The following is a 27,990-nucleotide window of genomic DNA, read 5'->3' as shown; positions in this document are numbered from 1 at the left end:
GGTTTAGTCCCTAGTTGAGGAATTAAGATCCCACAAGTCACAGGCATAGCATGGTCCCCCCCAAAACCCAAAAAGATGAGGGAATAAATCTTGACTATCCAAATGTTTTCAATGTAAAATAACAAAGGTGGGGTGAGGAAACAGGGAAGGACTCAGATGTGGATTTTGTGATGCTGTACGCTGCCGTACCATATAACTGGGCTTATTTCACATGCTAGCAAGGTTATGTTCAAAATCTTTCAACGTAGCTACATGAACCAAGAACTTCCAGATGTACAAGCTGGGTTTCAAAGAGGCAGAGGAACCAGAGAGCAAATTGCCAACACTTATTGGATCGAAAAACATCTACTTCTGCTTTACCGACTATGCTAAAGCTTTTGAATGTGTGGATCACAGCAAACTGTGGAAAATTCTTAAAGAGACTGGAGTATGAGACCACCTTACCTGCCTCCCAAGAAACTTGTATGCAGGTCAGGAAGCAACAGTTAGAACAGGATATACAACTGACTGGTTCAAAATTGGGAAAGGAGTACGTCAAGGCTGTATATTGTCACCCTGCTTATTTAACTTAGAGTACGTCATGTGAAATGCTGGACTGGATGAATCACAAATTGGAATCAAGATTGCTAGGAGAAAATATCAACAACCTTAGATATGCAGACAATACCACTCTAGTGGAAGAAAGTGAAGAGGAACTAAAGAGCCTCTTGAAGAGGGTGAAAGAGGAGAGTAAAAAAGCTGGCTTGAAATTCAGCATTCAAAAAACTAAGATCGTGGCACCGAGTCCCATCACTTCATGGCAAATAGAAGGGCAAAAAGTGGAAGCAGTGACAGATTTTATTTTCTTGGGCTCCAAAATCACTTTGGACAGCGACTGCAGCCATGAAATTAAAAGACGTTTGCTCCTTGGCAGGAAAGCTATGACAAACCTAGACAGCATATTAAAAAACACAGACATCACTTTGCCAACAAAGGTCTGTATAGTCAAAGCTACTGTCTTTCCAGTAGTTATGTATGGATGTGAGAGCTGGACCATAAAGAAGGCTGACTGCCAAAGAACTGATGCTTTCAAATAATGGTGCTGAAGAAGATTCTTGAGACTTCCTTGGACTGCGCGGAAATCAAACCAGTCAATCCTAAAGGAATTCAGCCCTGAACATTCATTGGAAGGACTGCTGCTGAAACTGAAGCTTCAGTACTTTGACCATCTGATGTGAAAAGCCAACTCATTGGAAAAGATCCTGATGCTGGGCAAGAATAAAGGCAAAAGGAGAAGGGGGCAGCAGAGGATGAGGTGCCACAGTCAAAGCCCAGCATAGCTAAATAATTAATACTAAAAAGATAATACCATTGAGAGGTTGCAAAGAGTCGGATACGACTGAGCAACTGAACTGAACTGAACTGAAAGGCCAGCCATAGATTATATGAACATATTTGCTATTATATATATATGTATTTTTTTCTCCAATAAAAGACACATCCATAGTATATAAAGAGCTGCTACAAATAAATACGGAAAACACAACTCAATTCAAGAATGGGACAATGACTTTAAAGAATGCTTCCAAAAAGCAGATGAAAAGGCATCAGTATCATTAGTCATCAGGGAAATGCAAATTAAAACCACACAAGACCCCACTATACACCTACCAGAGTAGCCAGAATGTAAAAGATTGCCAATACCACTGACTATGACGAAGGACAATGAAAATGCTCACATTGCTAATGTGAGTATAAGTTAGTACAAGCCCTTTGAAAACTGGCAGTATCTCAGTTCAGTCCAGTTCAGTTCAGTCTCTCAGTCACGTCCGACTCTTTGCGACCCCATGGACTGCAGCACGCCAGGCTTCCCTGTCTAGAGCTCACCACATGGCTACCCAGTGACCTAGCAATTCCATTCTTAGATGCACACCCAGAAACAAATGGAGAAAGCAATGGCACCCCACTCCAGTACTCTTGCTTGGAAAATCCCATGGACGGAGGAGCCTGGTAGGCTGCAGTCCATGGGGTCGCTAAGAGTCAGGCATGACTGAGCAACTTCACTTTCACTTTTCACTTTCATGTACTGGAGAAGGAAATGGCAACCCACTCCAGTATTCTTGCCTGGAGAATCCCAGGGACGGGGGGAGCCTGGTGGGCTGCTGTCTATGGGGTCGCACAGAGTCGGACACGACTGAAGCTACTTAGCAGCAGCAGCAGCAGCAGCAGAAACGAATACATGGGTTCACTGAAAGGCAAGTATAGGAATGCTCATATCTCCTTTCTTCAAAATAGCCCAAACCTGAAAATAACTCAAACGTCTATTACGGGACAGTGAATACATTACAGGAATTGACTCTACGGGACATTGTAATATATTCTATGGGCTTCCCAGGTGGCACCAGTGGTAAAGAATCTGTATTCTTATGGTGGCGTACTACAGAACAATGGAAAAGAATCTCAGGCTGTAGATGAGGCTCACATATATAATGTTCAGTGAAAGAACTAAAAGAGCATATACTATATGATTCTAAAGTTCAACAACAGGAAAGACTTTATGGGATACAAGTCAGAACTGTGGTTTCTTTTGGAGTGGGGGTGGCAGTGAGTGGAAGAGGGCAGAAGCGAAACTTCTGGTGGCTGGAAATGTTCTATATCTCAATCTGGATGGTGGTTACAGAGTGTATGTGATATGTAAGTATCCACTGAGGTGTACATTGAGGATCTGGGTGCTTTAAATACATCATTCCTCAAAAAAATGTTTAAAGGGGAAAGTGGGACAATTCAACGGGCAAATAGTCATCTCACCAGGGACCTCCCTGGTGGCCCAGTGGTAAAGAATCTGCCTCCTAATGCAAGGGATGTGCGTTTGAGCCCTGGTTGGGGCACCAAGATCCCACATGCCACTGGGCAACCATGCTCATGTGCTACAACCAGAGAAGCTCTTGAGCCACAGTGAAGACCCAGCACAGCCAATAAATAAATAAAAATGTGGGAAAAGTCTTTCCAACAAATGGTGCTCGTATAACTGTATAAGCACACGTAAAAAAATGAAGTCAGGCACCATTCTTTTACCAAATACAAAAATTAACTCTTAAGTGGATCATAGATTTAAAAGTAAGAGATGAAACCATAACATTTAGAACACATGGGAGTAACTTTCCATGACCTTGGATTAGAAAAGGAGTACTTAGAGATGAAACCGAAAGTACAAGCAACAAAAAAGAGACTATATCAAAATTCAAAACGTTTATGCTTTAAATGATACCATCAAGAAAGTGAAAAGATAATGCACAGAATGGGAGAAAAATCTGCAAATCATTTATCTAGGAAAGGTCTAGCATCTAGAATACAGAAAAAAACTGTAATTTATTACATAGCCCTATTTAAGTCTAGGCAATCTTTTTTGGCCGTGGCATGTGGCATATGGAAATCTTAGTTCCCTGACCAGGGGCTGAACCTGTGCCCCCAGCATTAGAAGCACAGAGTCTTAACCACTGGACCACCAGGGAATTCCCAAGAATGAGCAAATGTTTTGAATAGGCATTTCTTCAAAGAAAAACACAAATGATAATGAGCACATGAAAAGATGCTCAACATCATTAGTCATCAGGCAAATGTAAATCAAAACCATAATGAGATACCACTTGTATAATAAAAAAAATAAAACAGTAAGAACTGTTGGTGATGATGTAGAGAAATATACTGCTGGTTGAAATATAAAACAAGACAACTGCTTTTGGAAAATAGTTTGGCAGTTTCTCAAAAGATTAAATATAGAGATGCAATATGATCCCAAAATTGTACTTTAAGCTATGCACCCAAAAAAGTTAAAAATATATGTCCGAGCAAAAAATTATACATGAATGTTCATAGTAGCATTATTCACAACAGTCAAAAAGTAGGAAAAATGCCAATGTTTATTAACTCATGAATGGATAAATAAAATGTGATACATCCATATGACGGAATTTACAATGGGATATTAAAAAAAAAAGACAAAGTGCTAATACATGCCACAACATGGATGAACTTTAAAAACATTTTGCTAATTGAAACTAAGCCAATCACAAATGTGATTATACGGTTCTATGTATGTAACATGTCCAGAACAGGCAAATCCATAGACAGAGTAATTAGTGGTTGCTTGGGGTTGAGCAAGGTGAGGAGAGGCAGGAGAGTGGGAGGAAAGGACAGGAGTCATTGCTAATGGGTAGGGGGATTCTTTTATGGAAGATGGAAATATTTAAACTTAGACTGTGGTGATGGTTGTACAACTGTGAATAAAAAAAACCTTGAATTATACACTTAATTAGGTGAATAGTATGGTATGTGAATTATATCACAATAAAGCTGTTAAAAGAGGGGGTGGGGGTGCCTCCTGTAGTCTATTTCATGGCCCTGGCCCATCCTGAGTTATAGAATCTGGAAGCTACAGGCCAAAGAAGGGACGTTTGTGGATGGAGCTGAAAGAGTAAGACTGTATGCTCAACATGAGCCCCAGACACAGCTGGGATGAGCTCTGGGTTTTGTGCACTCCAGTTCCTACTTCTGCTTTTCATGACCCAAGAACAAATGTGAAATGGCACCAGAACTCGAGTTCACAGTTTGACTACTGCTTCGCTGGGCCCCCCAGTTCCAGCCTCTACTCTCAGGGCTGTTTCCAGGACAGTCCCAGGGCTGGCTTCTTCGGGTCATCAACACACTGGAATAGCTTATTCTAGAACAGTGTTGTCCCACAGAAACACAATGCAAGTCACATAGGTCATCTTAGATGCTCTAGGACCCACATTAAAGAAAGTTAAAAAAAAAAGGTGAAGTTAATTTTAATAACTTTAATTTTAAAGTTAATTAGAACTTTATATTTTATTTAAAATACGTATTTAAAATGCTTTCATTTTAATGTGATCAATAAGCACACTTATGGTTGCCAAGAGGAAGGGAAGAGATAGGGAGTTTGGGATGCTATATTTAAAATGGATAACCAACAAAGACCTACATATAGCACATGGAACTCTACTCAATGTTATGTGGCAGCCTGTATGGGAGGGGAGTTAGGGGGAGGATAAATACATGTATATGTATGGTTGAACCCCTCTGCTGTTCACCTGAAACTATCACAACATTGTTAATCAGCTATACCCCAATACCAAATAAAAAGTTCAAAAAAAAAAAAAAGACACACGGTAGCAAAAAAAAAAAAAATCTGCCTTGCAATGTAGGGAACTCGGGTTTGATCCCTGGTTGGGGAACTAAGATCCCACATGCTGTGGAGCAAGTAAGCCCATGAGCCAAAACTAGAGAATCCCTGCACCACAACAAAAGATCCTGTGTGCCGCAACTGAGCCCTGACGCAGCTAAGTAAATAAATAATAACAAGCACCAAGGAGGAAACCAAAGCTCAGTGAGGCATAAGCTGGTGAGTGTCCGTGGTGAAGAGCAGAGCCTGTGGTCGGGAGAGAACTACCTTCTCCATGGCGTGGGTGTGCTGGTGATAGGAGACACCCGTGGGAGGTGATGGGCCAAGAGCCCAGCTCCCATCCACTACTCAACCCCACAGAACATTAGCTCCATCACCACGATGTTGTGTTAATACCGAACCATGCAAGGCGAGGGGGGCTCAGAGGGAGAAGGCAGAGGCCACTTGGGTCACTAGCTGGGGAAACCCTACACTGGCTCTGAGACATGCACCAACACCCCCTCTCCTCCCGTCCCTTCCCCCCAGACTCAGCTTATACCACTCACCGGACTGGTGGGGGACGGAACCGCAAGACTGAGCCGAGGTCCGCTATCCTCCGGGGGCTTCTGCTGGCCGCTTTCCTGGCTGGCTGCTCTGGTGGCGTCTCTCACGGGACGAGGAGGCTGCTGGCCTGAAGCACTCCCCGAAAGGACAGCTTGGGCAGGGCCCGGCTGCGGCCAGCCCAGGGGGCCGGGCGCCTGGGCAAGCGGCTCCCGCTTGTGGTCCCCATCTCCAGTTCCAGGGGAGGCCTGGGCATGGCGGGGCTCTGCTGTTTCCTCTGAGTGCAGGGACGTGCTGGTGTCGAGGCCAGGGAAGGGGAGCGGGGCCTGCAGCGTGGGAACCTCCGTTTCTCGGATCGGTCCATTGGCTGGCACAGAGTTTACCTGGGCTTTGCTGAATTCCGACAACACCCTAGAAGTTTTTAAACAAAGAAACCCGTGTGATGGGGCTGTCAGCTGGAATGCCCAAGGCTAAGTGGAAAACTGCCGTTTTGTGATTGAACAAAATAACCCCCTTAGTCATGGCGCTGCTCCCAGCTCCCACACACAGACCCTCCCACCAAAGTTTTTCTCCAGCTGGGCCTTGGGCAGGTTCGGTGGCCAGGTGAGCTGTGCAGCCCAGGGTGTCAGGTGACAAAGCTCATAAAGCAGAGAAAAGGACTTGAGGCGAATGGGAACTGCCTGTCTTTTACCCTCTGAGCAGGCTAACTGTGGGTCTGGCGAGTCTGCTCAGCCAAATGGCCGTGTGGCCTGTCCCGCCCCTCGCCGACCTTGGCAGAGCCCTGGTGAATGGTGTCTCCGGGCTGGGCTCCAGCACTCTACTCCCTGGGATGTGGGGTGGGGTGAAGTGAGGATCCTTTTTGTCCCTGGAACAGTAACTGGGCAGCAGGGTTGGGGTGATGGGCTGGGTTTGGAGCCAGAGAAGCCTCACAGTTTCAGAAGCTGCTGCTGGAGAACAGTGCACACAAGCGATGTGGTATGCGTGCCCACGTCCATGGGGGTGTGCCTGATGGGGCTGGCGCTTCCTGCCTCTCAGTGGCAACGTCTGGGGCCAAGGGGGCCAATGTCACTGCCTTTGTGTGTGTACACACACACACACACACACACACACACACACTGCTATACCTTCTGGAATGTGCACTGGCTAGTGGCTGCTCCTCCCTCCCTCCCTCTCGTGAGGCTTCAGAGAATCCGAGTTCTGTTTCTGAAGTAAACCTATTTGCTGTCTCCACCTCTGCTTATGAATCCAGTGAGGATGCCATAGACAAATGCAGGGTCTCGTGTCAAAAGAGCTGTCTGGAGCCCAAGACATCGCACATATCTGCCTTAAAGGCTTAGAGTGGGTGCAGAAGACACATCAAGCTCCCCTGTGTGTGGGCTCATGGAAACAAGGATTTCAGATCTCAAGTTTTCATCTGACTGCCTTCTAGGTGAGCTCTGCTCTTATTTATACCATCATGACCCCAAACAACATTTTAAAGCATTCTAGTCAAGAAGAGGTGACCAACCCACACATTTCTGGGCAACTGATTTTCAGCATAGGTGCTGAGACATTTCAGTGGGGAAAGAACAGTCTTTTCAACAAATGGTGCTGGGATAAGTGAATAGTTCCACGCAAAAGAATGAAGTTGGACCCCTATCTCACACCACATAAAAAAAAATTAACCCCAGGGGATTTCCCTGTTGGTCCAGTGGTAAAGAATCCGCCTTGCAATGCAGGGAACATGGGTTCAACCCTTGGCTGGGGAACTAAGATCCCATATGTCACAGAGCAACTAAGCCCACAAACCATAACTTGAGAGTCCGTGTACCGCAACTACTGAGCCCATGGGCCACAACTAGAGAATCTGTGTGTTGCAATGAAGATCCCACATGCCACAACTAAGACCTGATGAAGCTAAATAAATGAATGAATAGCAAAAAAAAAAAAAAAAATTAACCCAGGTAATTCCCTGGTGATCCAGGGGTTAGAATTTGGCCCTTTCGTTGCCTTGGCCCGGGTTCAATGCCTGGTCTGGAAACTAAGATCCCACAAGCTGCGTGGCACAGCCAAAAAAGAAAAATTTAACCCCAAATGGATCAAAGACCTAAAGGTAAGAACTAAAACTATAAAACTCTTAGAAGGAAACAAGCATAAAGCTTCATATCTTTGGATCAGGCAATGGTTTCTTAGATATGACATCTAATGCATAAGCAACTAACAAAAAATATATCTAATAGAAATATTTGCATACAAAATGTGCAAATATTACCATATATCTAAGGGTCTCAGTTCAGTTCAGTTCAGTCGCTCAGTCATGTCCGACTCTTTGCGACCCCATGAACCGCAGCACACCAGGCCTCCCTGTCCATCACCAACTCCTGGAGTTCATTCAGACTCACGTCCATTGAGTCAGTGATGCCATCCACCCATCTCATCCTCTGTTGTCCCCTTCTCCTCCTGCCCCCAATCCCTCCCAGCATCAGAGTCTTTTCCAATGAGTATCTAAGGGTCTAGTACCCAGAATATGGAGCTCTTACAACTTAATAATAAATAACCCAATTTAAAGCCACTTAAAAAATAGGCAAAGGGTTTGAATAGATATAACTCCAAAGAAAGCATACAGATGGCCAACAAAGACAAGAAAAAGTGTTCAAAATCATTAGATAATAGTGAAATACAAATCAAAACCACAATGAGATACTACTCTATGCCCAGTAGGATGGCTATAATAAAAAAGGTAGAGAATAACAAGCATCAGCAAAGATGCAGAGAAATTGGAACTCTTACACGTTGTTGGTGGAAATGTAAAATGGTCTAGCTTCTGTGGAAAATGATTTGATAGTTCCTCAGGATATTAAACATAGAGTTACTACTGGACTCAGCAGTTCTCTGCTTAGGTACATACCCAAGAGAATTAAAAACATGTCTACACAGAACACTTGTACATGAATACACATAGCAACATGATAGCTAAAAAGAAAGAAAACAAATGCCCATTAACTGATGGATAAAGAAACAAACTGTAGTGTATCCACACAATGGACAATGGACAGTATTTGGCCATGACAGGTGCTATAACGTGGAGGAACCTTGAAAACTGGTACTGGGTGAAAGGAGACAGTTGCAAAAAGCCACATATTGCATGACTTGATTGATATTAAATGTCCAGAATAGGGAAATTATAACCAATGGGTAAGGGATGAAAATATTCTTGAATTAGATGGCAGCAGATGCTGGGGACTCCCCTGGTGGTCCAGTGGCTAAGACTGCGCTCTCAATGCAGGGGGATTGGGTTCGGTCCTTGGTCAGGGAACTAGATCCTATATGCTGCAACTAAAGATCACGCAGGCTGCAACAAAGATACAAGATCCTGTGTGGCGCAACTAATACCTAATGCAGCCAAATAAATATTTTTTAAAAAAGATAGAATAGATGCTGAATTCACAACCTTGAGACTCTAGTGAAAACCACTGAAAACTACACTTTAAAATGGTGAATTTTAAGCTATGTGAATTCTGTCTCAATAAGTAATGTGGAAGACCTGGATTCAATCCCTGGGTTGGGAAGATCCTCTGGAGGACGGCATGGCAACCCACTCCAGTATTCGTGCCAGGAGAATCCTGATGGACAAAGAAATCCATGGGGTCGCAAAGAGTCGGACATGACTAAGCAACTAAGCACAGCACAGCAAATAAATGGATGACCTGTCAGAGAAAGGTACAGTTGTATTTGTGGGAGAGTTATGGGGGAAGGCAGGTGGGGGCTCAGTCCTGCTCTAAAGCTGCACTCTAAAAACAGACAGGAAACACAAAAATGGTGTATAAACTCGAACCCAAAACAATAAAGTAAATGGCAACGGGATCATACTTATTAGTAATTACCTTAAACGTAAATGGGTTGAATGCCCCAACCAAAAGACAAAGACTGGCTGAATGGATACAAAAACAAGACCCCTACATATGTTGTCTACAAGAGACCCATCTCAAAACAGGGGACACATACAGACTGAAAGTGAAGGGCTGGAAAAAGATTTTCCATGCAAATTGGGACCAAAAGAAAGCAGGAGTCACAATACTCGTATCAGATAAATTAGACTTTAAAACAAAGGCTGTGAAAAGAGACAAAGAAGGTCACTACATAATGATCAAAGGATCAATCCAAGAAGAAGATATAACAATTATAAATATATATCCACCCAACATGGGAGCACTGCAGTATGTAAGACAAATCCTAACAAGTATGAAAGGAGAAATTAACAATAACACAATAATAGTGGGAGACTTTAATACCCCACTCACACTTATGGATAGATCAACTAAACAGAAAATTAACAAGGAAAAAAAAAAAAAAAAAACAAACATGTATCTATAAAGTTCACTAAAGCAAAGCACAGTAAAATGAGGTATGGCAATAAAAGGCGTTAAATTTATCAAATAAAAAAAATAATAAAGTGCTGAAAAATTAAAGCTGTCAAAAAAAAAATAAATAAAATAAAAACAGACCCATGAGAAATCCAAGAGTGCAGCTTGTAGGAAGAAGGCAATGATGAGTTCTGGAGAGAAGAGGGGAGTTTCCACCAGCAAAGGAAGAAGGAACATTTGCTAACCAATTGTATGTGTCCAAACCGCTGGGACAGAATGGGACCTCATCTGAAATGAACTAGCGAGGCAGATTTTTGACAAGGTCCTCTGTGAGGTCTCGATTCCTTGTGGGCTCCCAGGAGGTGGTGTGGTGAGTGATTAAGAGCAGGGCCCCTGAGTTCACCTGGCCTTGGTCAGCATGTGGCTGTGGGCCCCACAATATGAACATGAAGTTCATGGACATAATTCCCTTATCTGAAAAACAGATGTGGTAACAGCATCCATCTTTTATGACTCTGACAAAGATTAAATGAGATAATACAGGTAAAGTGCTTAGTACAGGGTTTGGCACAAAGTAAGTACTCAATAAACACTAACCTCATTATCACTGATAAGGCTGCTTAGCCTCCCTGTACACAAATGCAAAAATGTAAGCAAAGGAGAAGATTTACTGAAACACTCACTAGCATTGCCAAAATGGTTATCAAATAGACATGAATCCTGATCTAGAAGAAAGATTTTAATGACAAGAATGGATGGGGTGTTAGAATAAGTTAGTGATTTAATGCCTAGAGAAATGCCACCAAACGGCAAGAAGCCTGTGTGATCAATTAGAGGTTCTGTCAAATCAAAACTAAAGGCAAGGTGAAATGAAGTTCACAGAGCTTCACCAGAACTGGTACCAGTCTTCAGGACCCAGTGAGAATGAGAGACATGTACATCAAGTGGGATAAAGGGATAGACAGGAGATCGTGAAGCAAAGGCAAAGAAAGAAAACTGTCAAACATTTTGACAGTTTTATATTTGTATTTATAAAATACAACATAGAAATGAAACAGTGAAAAAAAGAAAAACCAAGAAATGAAACTGAAAATGCTACAGTCCTTCCACTGGGGTCTGGTGCAAGGCCCTGTTTACCCAAAACTTTCTATGTGAAAAGTTTCTAACTTTGTGCTTTCACTTAGAGAGCAATCTGGTGGGAAAATATATGTATTATGAGCACTTATACGTGTAAAGTAAATAAAAAGCATGGCCTGAAAAAAAGATTCAAGAATCTGAATGGTCACCTTATAAAGGACCCTTGATAAGCAATTCTGAGCCTGTGGTTTTCTTGAACATGCCAACTGTGGTGGTGATACACGGTACTATTTGGCAGTCAAGAGCCACTAATAAAAGCACAGAGGTGGGCTGCATATACTCAGAATCATTTCTCCCCCAAGGGAAGGCCTCATGACAGTGACCTCTGACTAATATTACTAAGCAAGGTTTTTCAGCAGTGGATATGGGGACAAGCACAGCTGATGTCACAGGTACCCAAAGTAAGATGACACCACCATGTGGCCGGCATGCGTGCTGAGTCAGACACTGTTCTAAGCGCCTGAAGATCTCTATTCGCTGCACCGCCGCAGCATTCCTTTGAAGCATTCTCACCCCCATTTTGCAGATGAGGACATCAAGGTCAGAAAGGTTTACTAACTTGCCTGAGTTGGCAAAGCTGGCTGATGCAGGACTCAGGCAGTCTGGCTCCTGAGTCCACACTCTTTACCACTAGACTACCTGCGCTTCTCAGCGATAATTATAACTCAGAGCTAACGAATGCAAAAGAAGCTGTGAGAGCCAGTTAATCCTCTCTGCACAAGGTAAACTGTAAACTGGTTTCTGCCAAACATTAATAAATTTCATTTGAAATGGGCTTTGCATTTCATGTCTGATTTGTAGTTTTGTTTTGTTTTTTCCTATACAGCCCAGCTTGCTGGATCTTAGTTCCCCTACCAGGGCTTGAACCCTGGGCCCAGAGCAGTGAAAGCATGGAGGTCTAATCGCTGGACCACCAGGGAATTCCCAGTTTGCAGATGTTCTGATTTTATAGTTCTAAGAGTTTAAGCACAATGTGTTTATGCCCAATTTTAAGTTACATACATTTAAGTAACACATTAAGTAAACTCTTTAAGTGTTGGTGAGAATCTCCCTTAAAACATACACTCCAAGAAACACTGGTCTCTGTGGATGCTCTGAGAACACTGGTGCTGGCTGCGTGCGGTGTCTGGTCCCCACATCACTGTCCAGCCTGGGTCTATACTTCCTGACCTCATCTGCCCTTTTGTTCCCCCAGAATACCCAGGACAACACTTCCCCTGAAGGAGGGCGGACGGTCACTGATTCAACAACCTTAAGCTGGAATTTTCCAATCACAAGACACATGAAAGATAAAGGCAAGACACATGACAGAGAGAAGCCTGGCTGGTCTGCGGGGGGAGAAGCACCAAAGGCCAGGACAGGTGGCTGACGGTCAGGCACGCCTCGGGCCCTGCCATCTCTGGGGCAGGGGTTGCTCCTTCTCAGAACATTATATCTAATCCTTCCATTTGGACACATGAAAATTCCACCTGATGTGCTCAAAGTTCAGAAGCCGTTTCTGGGAACTACCACACATTCTTACGTGTGCAACTGATTGATGGGCATCTCATTTGACTTTTAAACGGCCCTGTGAGGGAATTTCCATTTTAAAGATAAAGAAACAATGAAATAGTAACTACAGTAACCATAAGGACCTACTGTATAGCACAGGAAAATCGACTCAATACTCTAATGACCTATATGGGAAAAGAATATAAAAATGAGTGGGTGGATGTATATGTACAACTGAATCCCTTTGCTGTACGGCGGAAACTAACACAACATTATAAATCAGCTATACTCTGGAAAAAAAAAAAAAAAAGACATACAGAACCTCCAAGAGAGTTAGTAATATGCAGGACACCACTGAGCTTGTAAGTGGTGGAACTGGCTTGAAACTGGATCTGCTTCCGGGCCAGTCCAAGACACCCAGTCCTGGTGTGATTCCCACAAGCCCTGGAAAGACCTGAACCAAGGTGGCGGTGAGGGTGGGGACAGCAGTTGTGGAAAGAAGGTCCTAACACAGTTGATGGAAAAATGAGTCCTACCTGGAGGGAGGGAATGCTTCATAAACAGCTACCGTTTTTACCTATCAGATGAGCCAACATCCAAAAGTTTGCTAATACCTTCTGTTGTCAAGGCTGAGAGGACACAGGCATACCCCTGATGAAGTGTAGATAGGCAACGTCTACAAAAATTGTTAATTAATCTACCCCTTGGTTCAGTAATTTTTCTTCTGGGAATTTACTGAACAGAGAGAACTCGCATAGAGCTAAAGGACCACATTCACAGGTTATTTGTAGAAGCCCTGAACTCCAATGTCCATTAAACTCAGGGATGGTTCAATAAACTAAGGTACATTCATACAGTGGACAAATATGTAATAGAAAAAGAAGCTCCGATATGACAAGATCTTCCAAATAAGGTATGTGTGTGTATGTTAATCACTCAGTCGTGTCTGACTCTTTGTAATCCCATGAACTGTAGCCTACCAGGTTCCTCTGTCCATGGAATTCTCCAGGCCAGAATACTGGAGTGGGTTGCCATTTCCTTCTCCAGGGGATCTTCCCAACCCAGGGATTGAACCTGGGTCTCCTACATTGCGGGCAGATTCTTTACCACTGAGCCACAGGGAAGCCCTGGTAAGGTATAGAATGGTATATTTATAATTTATACTAGCTTTTGTGGAAAGAAGTGGGAAAATAAGAAACAAGAGATTAAGGACTTCTCCTGTGGTCCAGTGGTAAAGAATCTGACTTCAATGTAGGGGACGTGGGTTTAATCCCTAGTTGGGGACCTAGGATCCCACATGCCACGAGGTAACCAAGCCCGCGTACCCCAACTACTAAGCCTGCGCTCTACAGCCCCTGAGCCACATGTGCCACAACCAGATAAGCTGTGTGTGTCCCAGCTAGAGAAAGCCCATGTGCAGCAACGAAGTCTAGCGTAGCCAAAAAAAGAAATAAGATAATAAGAATCTATAAAACGATATATATATGTGTATATATATATATATATATATCTGAAGCTAACACAACACTGTAAATCATCTATACTTCGATTAAAAAAAAATAAGAAAGAAAAAGTTCAAATCTATATATTCACACATGGTATAGCTGGATTTAGAGACACTGGAAAAATATGTAAGAAATTAATATTTATGGTTACAGGGGTGGGAGAGATTTTTCACTGTACACATTTTAGATTTTTTTTAACTATAAAAATAGATGATCAAAAATCAATGTTAAAAAGCCTGAATGAAGGAAGGCTCTGCCCAGGCTTCTGTCTCCAGTCAAGTTTGTCCCTCCATGTCCTCCTCCTCCACACACTTGCTCGTCCCCATTTGCTTGCCACTCCCGTGCGGGCATCACCCAGGTTTTATGTCCCCCAGAAGACCTTCTGTGAGGTCCTAGAAGATCACGCTGGGCACTGTGTTTTACTGTATTTTTTGGAAGTTGTACACAGAGCTCTGAACTATTGGTTTCCTTCTCTCTAGATGAAGATGACAATGATATCTGACACTGAAAGAGAGACTAACTAACTTGTCACAGGTCACCTAGGACAGAGCTGGGGCTGGAACCAGCTCTAAGCCCCATCTAAAGGCATTCCAGGGATTTCCCTGCTGGACCATACTAAGACTCCATGCTCCCAATGCAGGGGGCTGGGGTTTGATCCCTGATCAGGGAACTAGATCTGACATGCCACAACTAAAGATCCTCCATACCACAACGAAGATGGAAGAGCTCAAGTGTTGCAACTAACTTGGCACAGCCAAATAAATAAATAAATATATTTTTAAAATGCATTCTATGCATTCTCCCCACTAGCCCCAGTCTGCCTCCAGGTACAGCTCCCAGTAACTCTGCTCCCTGAGGGAGAGTTTATGACCTCTGTCTGTCTTTCTGTCCTAACAGAGTCCTGAGCTCAGTGACGCAATCACGTGCTCCAGGAAGGGCGGGAGGACAAGAGGAAGAGAAGCAGGAAGGAAGGGGAAGGCGTGGGGGAGGGGAACTCACTCTTGCAGAGACATGTCCGAGTCGTCGGCATTGGCCATCCCCAGGTCTGAGTCATAGGACATGGGCTCCTCGGAACGGTCTGGACTCTTGGAGCCATTCTCTTGGAGGAGGCAGCTGTCAGAGTTGAGGCTGCAGGAGAGCTGGGATGAACTGGCCGTGTCCAGGCTGAGGGAGGAGGCGGTGAGCTGCCGGTTCCGTCGGATCTTGTGGCCTGAGTGCTGGACCTCGATGTCCTCTGAGCCCGAGGAATGGGAGATGGAGTCCAGAGACTCCTTCCGCTGCAGTTCAGCTCCAGGGATAGTGAGGGGGTCGAGCTCTGAGAGCGGGCAGAGCCCCGAGAGGGCCAGCGGGGTGAGCGTCCACTCGTTGAGGATGGCAGACTTGTAGGAGAGCTCAAAGGACAGGGACGACAGGCCCTGAAGGAAGCTCAGGAGGAACTCGCCCTCCTCGGCGTCGCGGAGCAGGGCCGTGGGCTGGTAGTACTCGCACAGGCGGGCCTTCTCCTGTAGCAGCAGCTTCAGGTAGCACTCCATCAGGCCGTCGTTGAGGGCCAGCCGCAGCCAGGCCCGGCAGCGGCCCACGTCCGTGCTCACAAAGATCAGGTGCTCCAACTCCGAGATGATGTGTCTGGGAAGATAGAGAACAGACACGTTTCAAGAAATGACTGCCAGTCACCGAGATGTCATTTTATCCACTGGCTAGCAAGAGCCGAGAACAAGGACTGCAAGTATACACAGGCATGAAGAATTCTTGGATAACAGCATTTGAAGGGGAATTCAGAAAGACTCAGCTATCACCCCCAATGTTCTTAGGTTGGTATCATGAAGGATCATTCATGACAACTATCTGTCTGGCCCGACAACATCTGCTCATCTGGGACACGTCTGTTGAGCCGCCAGGGCAAGGTCTTTGGAGCTGTGAAGACACGGGGTCAAGACATGGTCCCTACCCTCGGTCCAGGTAATGACTTTTCAAGGGCATACTGAGGTAAGCCCTATTGTTAGCAGCACTGTGGTGGGGGCCAGGCAATCATTTCTGGGTTGGAGTAAGAAAAATGCCATAGAAAGGGGGTCTCTGCGCTGGGCCTTGAGGGATTTCAAGAGGCAAAGATGGAAAGAGAACTTTCAAGGCGTAAGAGACTGATAGAGAAAAAGGCATAAAGGGGAGAAAAGCAACAGACTATAATAGGAGTGGGGAGTGCTCTGGTTACAGCTTGGGGAGGAGGAGTGGAAGACCGGGTTGCAAGGCGAGGTAATAACACAGTCTTGAGTATCAAATGGGGGAAGCAGAGTGGGGCAATGGTACCCACACCTGGCTGTGCATTAGAACTCTGTAGAGAATGAGACCAGGATACAGGTTCCGGGGCCCCAGGCAAGTGAATCAGACCCCAGCCTGACAAATGGCAGCCTATGGCTACAGGGTTTTGCTCAGGAAAGCTACACGCCCACAGCTATGCAGACTTCAGGGTAGGGTGTTCCATCCGGGCCCCACGTGTACCAAACTCAGCTCCTAAAATGTTTCCGTCTGCTGTAAATGCCCCTCCTCTGACTGCACCATCCCCGGTGCGTGGCTCCTCCACGGGAGCACTGACCATACTCTGCAGAACCCAGGGATGGAGCTCTGGTCAGCTTAAGCTCACTAAAGGCTGGCTGACTGACCGAAGAAAAGACAGAAGGAGATAAGGGGGACACTGAGAAAGGCACTTCCACCCAGAATTAAGGTAACAGCCTGAGACAGAGCAGTGGCAGTAGGCACAAAAAGGAAGATTCGAGACTGACATGCCACCTTGGGGCAGGACTGACAAGACACCAGGGGCATTTAATAGGCCAGAGAGGCTCCATGCCAGCTGCCTGCTCCAAAGCCCAGGCGGTTCAGGGCAGGGCAGACAAGACAAATGTCTCAGGGCACACATTCAGATGCTCTGGCCAGAGGCTGCTCTTCTTAAATTAAAAAAAAAAGCCCTACCTCCTTACAAGTATGATACTTAGCACACAAATACGCAAACATCCTTAGGCAGGGTCAGCAAATTTCTGGAAAGGGGCAGACAGTAAAGATTTTAGGCTTTGCAGGCCACACAGCTTCTGTTGCAACTACAGAATTTGCCAGAGGATGGAAAAAAGCCGGCTCCTGCTTCCACTCAGGGTGCCCAGCCCAGGGGCTCAACACTGTGCCGGGCCACTGCCTGAGGGGCCCACTGAGGCCTAGTCTACCACCACCCTCCTCTGGCCATCTCCTCTCCACGACACGGGGCTCCCTGTGGCTTTCCACAGAAAAGCCCTGGAAGGAAGAACCTGGAGCCCCACATTCTGAAGCTCCACCCCGACGTGAACCCCGCCCCCACCCAGCGGCTCTCACTTGTGGGTGACAGCTTTCAGGAGAGGCCAGAAGACGGGCTGAGGCAGAGGCTTCTGGTGGGCGCCTTTTTTCCTCTTCCCTCCAGCCTCGGCGCGGATGTGCTTGGCGTGCAGGCCGTGGATGAAGACGGCCTCCAGGGCGCTGCACATGCTGTTGGCATCTCCGTCTTCGCTCGTGACCACCGTGTCTGAGGACACATATTGCTTCTGCAGCGCCTTCACGGAGCCCACTAGCTTCTTCTTGATGACCTGGGCGGTGCCAGACACAACACAGGTCTTTAGAGGCTCCTGTGGCGACCCCTGCAATGTCACCCTGCTTGTCGCCAAACACGTGGGTCCCCATGCAAGCACAAATCCGTGTATCTATGCAACAAGACTAGGACAGGCCGGGACTTCCCTGATGGTCCAATGGCTAAGAGTGTGCGCTCTCAATGCAGGGGTCCCCGGTCAGGGAGCTAGAGCCCACATGCCCCAACTAAATATACTGCATGCAGCAACGAAGACCCAGTGCAGCCAAATAAATAAATTAAAAATTTTTCTTTTAAAAAAATTTTTAAAAAGAAAATCAAAAATTTTTAATTTAAAAATAAAAGAAAAAATTTAGTACAGGCTAATGGTAGAAAATAAAGAGAAAGAAGAAAAAGAAAAAAAATCACACTGTGAAGTGTTGTTATTATTATTATTGCAAAGATAGTTGTGGGGTTTTTTTGCTTGGTTTTCAGTTTTTTAATTTATTTACTTATTTATTGGCCATGCTGCGAGGCTTACAGGATCTTAGTTCCCCAACCAGGGATTGAACCTGGGCCACAGCAGGGAAAGCACCAGGTCCTAACCACTGGACTGCCAGGGAACTGCCTGTTTGCTTGTTTTTTAAACCAAACTTCAGTGAGCTGTATAAAACTTGTGTTTAAGTTCTGACTCCACCATAGTTACAGATATGGGAGCTGAAGTAATTCATCTAGGGCAGGACTGAGATTTTTCCATCTTAATCATATGACCAACATTCCACAGAGAGTCAATAAGTTAAGAGGCAAAAAGCTCTGTGTTAGAACAATAAAAACACCCAGAAACAGAAGAGTGGTTTATAGGAAGAAAGATCCTAGACCTGGCAGTCAGAGCCTGGGTTTAGTCTCAGTTCTGGTAGTCACCAGCTGGGTCACCTCAGATATTCCACTTATCCTCTCTGAGCCTCAATTTCCTATCTGTTATACAGAAATAATACCTTGTGATTTACAGCACTGGAGCGGGAGTACTCTTTGAGGGCAGGACTAGCTTTTTATTCATCCCGTGCCCTCAACAATGGTCCTGGTTCTCGGCATGGGTACTAGTAAATGTTTGCTAAATGAATAAATCATAAAACATACATAGGAGCCTTCGCCGGTGGTCCAGTGGTTAAGAAACCACCTTTGGATTCAGGGGAAGAAGCCAGGGTTTGATCCCTGGTCAGGGAATTAAGATCCCACATGCCGTGGGGCAACTAAGCCCAAACACTGTAACTAAAGAGCCTGTGAGCCACGACTAGAGAAGCCCACGCACGCTGTAACTAGAGAAAGCCTTTGTTTTAAAATATATAAAGTCCTTTGGAAATACAGAGTTAAGAGTGTTCTAGCATAATAGAAGTACATATGTCAAAATTACCTAAGGGTTTGGAAAAGGACTGGAAGGGATTACAGAAAAACTGGTTTGAATTACTAGGTGACAGGATTATGGACAAATATCTCACTGGTTTTTATTTTAGAGAACACAATCCATGTTAATGGTCTTTGAAAAGTTAAATGTTCTTCTGTTAGAACAGCTTTAATGAGACATAATTTACATATCATAAAATCCGCTCACTAAAACACACAGCTCGGTGGTTTTTAGTACATTCACAGAACTGTGCAACCATTTCTACTATCTAATTTTAGAACATTTCATTGCCCTCAAAAGAAACCCTGTACCCATTAGCAATCACTCACTATTCCCTTCTTCCCCCAACCTCTGGCAACCACCGATCTACTTCCTGTCTCTGTGGGTTTGCCTATTTTCTGGACATCTCATGTAAATGGAATCATACAGCATGCAGCCTTTTGTGTCTGACTTCTTTCACTTTAGTATGCTTTCAAGTTTGTCAGTGTTGTAGCATGGATCAGTAGTCCATTCGTTTTTATTGCTAAATAATATGCCATCGCACGGATATATCCATTTTATTTATACATTCATCAATTAATAGATATTTGGGTTGTTTCCACTTTTTTGGCTGCGATGTTCCTATGAACACTCACGTACAAGTTTTTGTGTAGACATGTTTTCAGTTCTCTTGGGTATACACCTAGGAATGGAATTGCTGGGTTGTATTTAACACTGTTTCACTTTTTGAGGAACTATCAAAGTGTTTTCCACAACGGCTATATCATTTTACACCCCCACCAGCAAGGGATGCGGATCTCAACTTCTCTACAACCTCACCAACACTTACTGTTGTCTGCCATTTTCATTACAGCCATCCTGGTAGGTATGAAGAAGCATCTCAGTATGGTTTTTTCCCCCCCACTGCTCAGCATGTGGGATTTTAGTTTCCTTACCAGAGAGTTAACCCACACCCCCTGCAATGGAAACTCAGAGTCTTAACCACCGGACCACCTGGGAAGTCCTTCATTATGGCTTTTTTTTTTCCTATTTTATTTTTAAAATTTTTGTTGGAATATAGTTGATTTATAATGTTGTGTTAGTTTCAGGGGCACAGCAAAGTGAATCAGTTATATATAGATAGATAACTATAGAAGAGAAGAGAAGAAGAAGGCAATGGCACCCCACTCCAGTACTCTTGCCTGGAAAATCCCAAGGACGGAGAAGCCTGGTAGGCTGCAGTCCATGGGGTCGCTAAGAGTCGGACACAACTGAGCGACTTCACTTTCACTTTTCACTTTCATGCATTGGAGAAGGAAATGGCAACCCACTCCAGTGTTCTTGCCTGGAGAATCCCAGGACGGGCGAGCCTGGTGGGCTGCCGTCTATGGGGTCGCACAGAGTCGGACACGACTGAAGCGACTTAGCAGCAGCAGCAGCAGTGTGTATATCAGTCCCAATCTCCCAATTTATCCCTCCCCGACCCTTATCCCCCAATAACCATAAGTTTGTTTCCTACACTAGTGACTTTACTTCTCTTTTCCTCATTATGGTTTTGATTTGTCTTTGTCTAACATCTAATGATATTGAGCATCTTTTTATGTATTTATTGGTCATCTGTATATCTTCTTCAGAGAAATCCTTGGTCTTCAGGTAACCTATAGTCAATCCCCATTGTTTTATGTAAATCCCCATTTTATCATCAATAAGATGATTTGGGGCAGGATCTTTTGGGCGCAACTTTTTCTCAACCCAAGGCTTCTCTTTCTAAACAGTGCTAATTCATTTCAAAGTGAGAAAAGACAAAGACATGGCTGTCCCAGGCACCCCTTCCCCCACCCTGATCTTCCCTTGTTGCCTACCGGGATGGCAGCCCGGGGGTCCAGTCCATTCTCCACCCCTGAGAGCATTTCCACTCCAGCAGCAGCTCCCCAGGAGAATCACATGACACCTGCAGAGAAGACACGGCCATATGAATAATCCTTGCGCCGGCCCGCCTCTTCACCCCACCGCACCCCCATCTTATGCAAACTGCAACTGAAAGGACTTTGAATACAAACATGAAAACTGAGTGTGGATTTTAAGGAAGGAAAAAAAGGCTGATGGATTGGACCTCCTGAGGAGAGGAGCCCTGGGTGCCAAGGGTGGGTCTGTCCCAAAAGGTGGGTAGAGAGGGCCCTTTGTGCTTAGTTGCTCAGTCATGTCTGACTCTTTGTGACCCCATGGACTGTAGCCCGCCAGGCTCCTCTGTCCAGGGGGATCCTCCAGGCAAGAATACTGGAGTGGGTTGCCCTGCACTCCTCCAGGGGATCTTCCCAACCCAGGGACTGAACCCAGGTCTCCTACACTGCAGGTGGATTCTTTACTGTCTGAGCACCAGCGAAGCCCAAGAATACTGAAGTGGGTAGCCTATTCCTTCTCTGGGGGATCTTCCCGACCCAGGAATCGAACCGGGGTCTCCTGTACTGCAGGTGGATTCTTTACCAGCTGAGCTACCAGGGAAGCCCAGAAAGGGCCCTTCATGCCACACCAAACATTGGCACAAAAAGGCAGGGGACGAAAGGCAGATCTGATACAGAGCTGAGGGTGCTAGGGGACTGCTGCAGCTGAAGGCGCCAAGAACCCACAGGGGCTGAGAAACAGGAGCTCACAATTCACATTCAGGGCCTGGGCCTTGAAACTGTCCCCTGACTCCTCTCCTAGCCCAGGCTTGGCCAGCTCAGCGGGGAAAAGTACAACTGACATGGCTTCAGACGGAATGGCACTCCTGCCACGCTGCTGCTTCTCCTTCAGGCCATGAGGGTCCAGCCTAAACAGCACAGGCACATGTCTAAAGGGTAACAACATGGGTTCTAGTCCTAATTTGCCACTAACCAACTTGGCACACTGGGGCATGTATCAGACCTCTCGGATGGAGACTATGAGTGTGGATAGCGCCAAGCACAGGGCCTGATATTTACCAAGGGTAAGTGGTATCTCTAACCCTAGTGGATGTGGCCGTCCAAATTTACAGGCAAAGAATGCCACTGCCTAAGTAAGCGTGTGCGGCAGCTCAAGTCAGTACGCAGAGACATCTCTTGGGGTAGCTGGCTTTCTCCTGAGGCAACCAGGCCCAGGGTGGCATGGTGGGGGATGGTGGGGACTTTGGCCTGAACCTGAGGGGGCTGCTGCTTGGTCCCACCGCAGCAATTTGTACAGACCAGGCCCGGAGAGGCACACTCACATCTAAACAAATCTCGAGTGGCCACACAGCTGAGCATGAGGGGACACCAAGAAAAGAAAAAAGGGTTATTGCTGTCTCTGCTCTCAAAAACTCATGGCCCATGGGAGTCCCATGGCAGTTCAGTGGTTAAGACCATGTTTCCATTGCAGGGGCTGTGAGTTCAATCCCTGGTTGGGAAACTGAGATCCCACACGCCATGTGGCGCAGCCAAAAAAAAACAATCAACCGAAACTCACGGCCCAAAGATGTTACTAAAACCAAGGCACGCTCAATGGGGTTTTGTACCTTTTACATTTATCGCCTCATTCATTTCTCATAACCACCCTGGGAATGTTTTATTATCTTAGTCTGACAGATAAGAAACAGAAGCTGATGTAGGTCAAGGAAATTCCCAAGATTCCAAGGCGGGTAAGTGGCCAACTCTACCACCCACTGCCAGCACAAGGGTCACCCCTGCTCAAGGGAAATCCTCAGACTGATGGAGTGTGATCACCTCCCTTCTGGAAGAGGTGGGTGTGGGCAAGGGCTGAGGCAGGGAGGGACAAGGGGGCAGGGAGACCTGGGGGTCCAGGTGAGGGGCTGCAGTGGGACACTGAGGTCAGCCTGGTGGGAAAGGTTTACAGGAGGACAGGAGCGCGACACTTGGAAGTGACAGAGGCAGTGTGGCCTTAACAGTGGGAGATGGTCTGATTCAGACCCTGGTCCCTGGAGCTGGCAGAGGGTAAACAGGACCCAGAGCTGACCTCCCCCAGTAAAGACACACGGAGTGAGGTGGGTGTTTGGAGGGTGGCCCCTGCAGAGCCAGCCCTGGTCAGGGCGTGATGGACCACAGGATGCAACCCTTGACCTCAGGCACTGTCTTACTACCTCACCCTCACTTCACTCCCCCTCCCACCTACAGGGATTCTCGGGCCCTCGTCCAGTCTCCGGCCACCAGCACCCCAGGCGGAAGGACCGGTGTTAGAGACAGTCCCTCTGGACAACGTTCCTTCCAGGACACCTTGTGTGGCTCAGGAGGCCAAATCCAGGTGTTCTGGCTCCAAGACCCTGGGCTCCAATCCCCTTCAGTAATTCCAGCGGCCACAGGCCTCCCCTCAGGCCACAGGCCTCCCCTCGGGCCTGCCTCTTCTGGAAGGAGCCTCAAGCCCCACAGCTGCCCTTCCCTCAACCAGCCACAGGTCGGGAGAGGAAAGGCTTAGGCCTCAGCAACCCGAACAATAGCCTGGGTTCATTAAGACCTCATAATGAATTAACTGAAAATAATATTCATGGGCGGGGAGGGGGGCTGGTAGCCTTGTTAGTAAGCAGGTGCTCCAGGCCAGAAAGGGTCTCTTCACAAGTAGACTGATGCTGAGGTCAGAGCAGGGCCAGACAAGTACCTGTCGCTTTTAAAACCAACTGTCAGAAAAGCTACAGAATGACAGCGCAGAGGAGTTCAGAAGGCAATGGCCACTTGACAATTCACAAAACAGGACTGAGGCTATGGGGTTCATGCCACACTTTAGGGCACACCTTTCTCTGCAAGAAGCCACAGCACCCCGCCTATGTGGGTCTGCCCCGGCATGCCTCAGGGAGGCAGGAATCAGCTCAGGGGCAGGAATGTGATGGTTGATGACATGAGAACTTGCTGATGGAACCAGAATGGGGCTCGGTCTCCTGACTGCTGGGTCAGCACTCCATCATTCTCCAGGCCCCCCCAGTCTACCTTCCCGTGGGACGGGTTTCACTTCCTGTCCTCAGAACACTCTTCACTGACACCAAAAACCAAACCAAAGGGCGGGGGCGGGGCTGCAAAGAGACCTAGGCTAAAAAGAGTAAGGGGATAATGTGGGGAACGCTGCTAAAAGGTTCTTCAAACACCACTGGTGGAGTTTGGCAGAACAGATGACTTCTGTCTGCCCCTTAGGCAAATCCTAACCTTGAAAAGTCTATGTCTCCCCCTAAGTATCAATTCACCCAGACTCAACGCTTTAACTTCTCTAATCTCATGTAACTCTTAAATCAATCCTGTGAGAGAAGGGTGATTATCCCCATTTTACAGAGGAGAAAACAGAGGCTCAGTAGGGATAGAACTCTTTGGTTTCCTCATTCTAAGTCTTGTGTCTTTCACCAAAGTGTTTCAGGTCTTTGATTTCAAGAGCTTCAGGCAAAACTTATTACTTTCGAACGAAGTAATAATTAACTTTGCACTCAGAAACTCAAACAACCTTACCCATCAAGTCTGTAGTCCCAACCAGCTGAGGCCAAGTCCTTTCCATGGTACCCAGGTTTCACAGTTGTCTCTTCTTAAATGTTCCAACACACAGGAAGGAATTGTTCTGGTTGCTTTTCTTTCTTATGCTGCCTGGCCTTCTATGTATGTCCAATATCACTTCCTCCAGAGACCAAGGAAGAAAGAAAAGAAAAGAATGGCTTAGATGAGACTTGCAGTAAAGGAAGAAAAGAACTGCCGGGCTTCTTCAGTTCTGAAACACTCCATCCATCAGTAAACAGCAGCCCCTCTCCTTAGAGACTTCTCAGCTATTCCCAACAGCCTGCTCTCTACGGCCTGAATCCAACCCTGTACCGGGCTATTGAGAACAGTCTGGCATTTAAGCCATCCAGCTGCTGTATGAACTGATGAGTCATGGTTTACAGTTGGAAAAGAAGGACAAAGTTATCTTCTGATTCAGAAGGGCAGCTGATCTTTCAGACATGTGAGTGCTGGGTGAGTAAAGTGTACCTCTTTCCACCTGAAGACAGCTGAATTTCTGGACAAGTGTCTTGAGGCAGGAGAAGGGAGTGGAACAGGCTTTGAAGTCACCAGATGCCAGCTAGAGGGAGAGAAATTTCTAGCCCTGTGATTCCCAAACCAAAGGCTAGTGAGTAAGGCCAGAAATGTGAAGTCAGTGAAGACAGAGCAGTTTTCTTTCCTCCTTCCTTCCTTCCATCAATAACACCCATCTCCCCCGTATTCTTGTCCCATCCTTAGGATTCCAGCAAGGACCAACTCTGAATGAATGATAACAGGAACTCTGTCTGACTCATTCACCATTGCATTTCTGGTGCCTAGAGCAACACACAGCACACAGTCGTGCTCAAAAAATATCTACTGGATGAACCGAAGAATAAAACAAAAATAAGGCTCAGGGCAGGAATCTCCATTTCACAGGCTGAGGGAAGCTGAGGTATACAGTTCTCAGCCAGGATGGAACACCTTCCATTAAACCACCCTGCCAGCTGGCTAAAACTATTTCAATATATCCCACCTTAATAGGGTGGGGGGTAGACACTGAAGGGAGAAGAGCATTCAACTTTTCAAAGGAACAAGACTATAAATGGCAAGAGGGCTTCCCTGGTGGTCCAGTGGCTAACATTCCATGCTCCCAATGCAGGGGACCTAGGTTTGATCCCTGGTCAGGGAACTAGATCCTGCATGCCACAATTAAAAAGATCTTGCGTGCTACAACTAGAACTCAGTGCAGCCAAACAGGTAAATAAATATGAAAAAAAGAGACCATGAATGGCACACAAAGACAACAGGTCCTACTGGGGACCCTTTAAAATTGCTACCAAATGGCCTCTAAAGCTAGGTCGTCAGAATTGGAAGAGAATGTGTATCCCCAAAGCCCAGGCAACGATAAAGGATGAAAGTGGGGCCTCAGGAATGTCCCTCTGCCTCAGCTACTCAGATATCTGGGCTCCTCATGTTCATGGGTAACCAAATGGCCCAAACTCAAAGATCCAGCACCTGCAGAAAGAGGAAGTGATTCAACAGCGCTATACCCGCCTGAGCCTTAGCCTCCTGGGAGCCCTCTCACCTACGCTCTTCACAACGTGTTACATCATCTCTGGCATCCACTGCGTGCCCTGCGTTCAGTGTCAGGACAGGCCTGCTCTCAGCTCTAGCTGGCAGGAGCACCAGGCGAGGGCGCATAACAAGTGACCACACACATGGACACGGCTCTGTGAACACTGCCACACAGTGGTGCTCCCTGAGCTCACTCCCGGCCAGAAAACCAACCAACAGGAAGTGATGGCTTCCACTGCCCCAGGCTATGTGGGAGCCAGGTGAGTGGCCATTCTTCACCTTCCAGGTATCTGGTGACACCTACCATTCCAGCGGCAGCACAAGTCATTCACTATGAATGTTAGACATACAATTTCAGGGGGCAAGTCCAGGGGACCAGACATCTGGGAAAAAATCCCTGACCCTGACCCAAGGCAGGGAGCTCTACTTCTCCACACTTACCTGCCACCTGAGGCCCTGCCTGCACCCATCAAGCCCCTCAGTGTCTAACTGCTGGGTTCCCGGCAAGCAGTGACATTTGGCTGTTGAAGGGCAGCTAGTGAGGTTGGCGGGGGGACTCTTCACTAATTCTCAGACTGAGTGGGGACTGGGTTAAGGGAAAAATGGGTGTAGAACTGAGATGGGGACAGCAGAGGTGAGAGAGCAGGAGACCTCATTTTTAATAAGATTGGCTGAGAATGCTAAGAACTGAGCACCAAGAGTCGGGGGCAGTTTAGCAAAGACTTAGGGACAGGAGTGTCCTCTGATGGTTGGAGATGGATAGGAAGTCTATGGTGGGCTAAGAAGTGAGGGGTTGAGTCTGTGAAGACAAGAGGCATGTAAAATTTGAGAAAGGGCTGAGATCAGAGTTATCAAAAAGAAAAGCGTGTGCTCAACAGGGCGTCTACTTTGGTGGTGGGTCTTAAACGACAGTGGGACAGAGATGGGGTGTTCAGGATGGGCATACCTTGGGGAGCTGAGCAGAGGGTGTGGAAGATTAGGATAAGAAGGCTGCTCAGGAAAAGGGCGAACCGAACCAGAATCGAGGCCAGTGTGCAGTATGAGGATCGCCAAAGGGGTTGAGAGGTAAAGACGACATGTGTTGGGGGTAAGCAGAGGCATGTGGTCAAGGTCAGGGGTGGAACTGGGCTACAGTGAGGTCAAGGATAAGGCTGCATTTACGCAAGACCGGTGGTGGTGGGGTGGGGTGGTAAGCCCTAGGGTCAGGTCACGAGTGGCAAATGGAGGGGAAAGGCCAGCATCGGCAGTGCGGCCGAAGGCTACAGTCGGAGTGGGGCGCGGAGCTTGGGCTGGGAAGGGTGAGGGCTCAGAAGCAGGGCAGTCTCAAGGCAACCAGGGGTCTGGGCTCACGGAGAGGGCTGGTGTCCCCTTGCCCATATGCGTCCCGGCCTCGCCGCCCCTCTGCTGCCCGCCTCGCCCCGGATCCTCAACTCACCGAAGGGCGAAGCGAGGGGGCGGGGGCACTGCCAGCCGCTGCAGCCCGTAAGCCTCGGATGGGACGCCGCGGCCTCCCGGCCACTGACAACAGGAAGCGGCTCCCGCGGCGCCTGACGCCGTCACGTCAGCTCTGCGTCCGGTCCCGCCCCTGCCCGTGGAGCCAATCGTGGGGCCCGGAGGGCCTCGGGGCGGGGCCAGCGCTCTCCGGTGCCGGAGGATTCCCAGCCCGGGTGTAGGTAGATACGTGGTCTGGGAGGCTCATGGTCACCGTACCCTAGCGGGGCGCGGAGAAGCAAGGCCGCCGATGTCCGGCGGAATGCGTCCTCACTGCCCGCCTTCCGCTGGATCTGTGTCAGACGAGATCCTGGCTTCTGAGTTCCCGAC

At 46.8% G+C, this 27,990-nt stretch overlaps 1 protein-coding gene across 3 annotated transcripts in view; it reads right to left on the bottom strand.

Moving 5' to 3' along the window:
* PLEKHM1 (pleckstrin homology and RUN domain containing M1) overlaps window positions 1-27,760 on the bottom strand; it is a 55,492-nt gene extending 27,732 nt beyond the window's left edge. For 2 of the 3 annotated variants that reach the window (XR_015147515.1, XM_086357222.1), the window contains exons 1-6: window positions 27,605-27,760; window positions 24,592-24,754; window positions 21,019-21,107; window positions 17,550-17,797; window positions 15,195-15,821; window positions 5,725-6,130 (exon numbers count right to left, since the gene is read on the bottom strand). Coding sequence is in view for 2 of the 3 variants with exons in the window: in XM_086357222.1 (XP_086213348.1) it covers window positions 5,725-6,130; window positions 15,195-15,821; window positions 17,550-17,797; window positions 21,019-21,066 (1,329 nt within the window). In the remaining variant the exon portion in view is untranslated. The remainder of the gene's footprint in view (window positions 1-5,724; window positions 6,131-15,194; window positions 15,822-17,549; window positions 17,798-21,018; window positions 21,108-24,591; window positions 24,755-27,604) is intronic. The other variant, XM_086357223.1, reaches the window with a different exon arrangement.
* Between the last annotated feature and the right edge of the window lie 230 nt (window positions 27,761-27,990).

The sequence above is a fragment of the Bos grunniens genome, chromosome 19 (assembly GCF_055505025.1).
Source record: "Bos grunniens cultivar Pamir isolate PY7600 chromosome 19, Bosgru_T2T1.0, whole genome shotgun sequence".
Lineage (NCBI taxonomy): Eukaryota > Metazoa > Chordata > Mammalia > Artiodactyla > Bovidae > Bos > Bos grunniens.
This window is presented reverse-complemented; position numbering and strand designations above follow the sequence as displayed.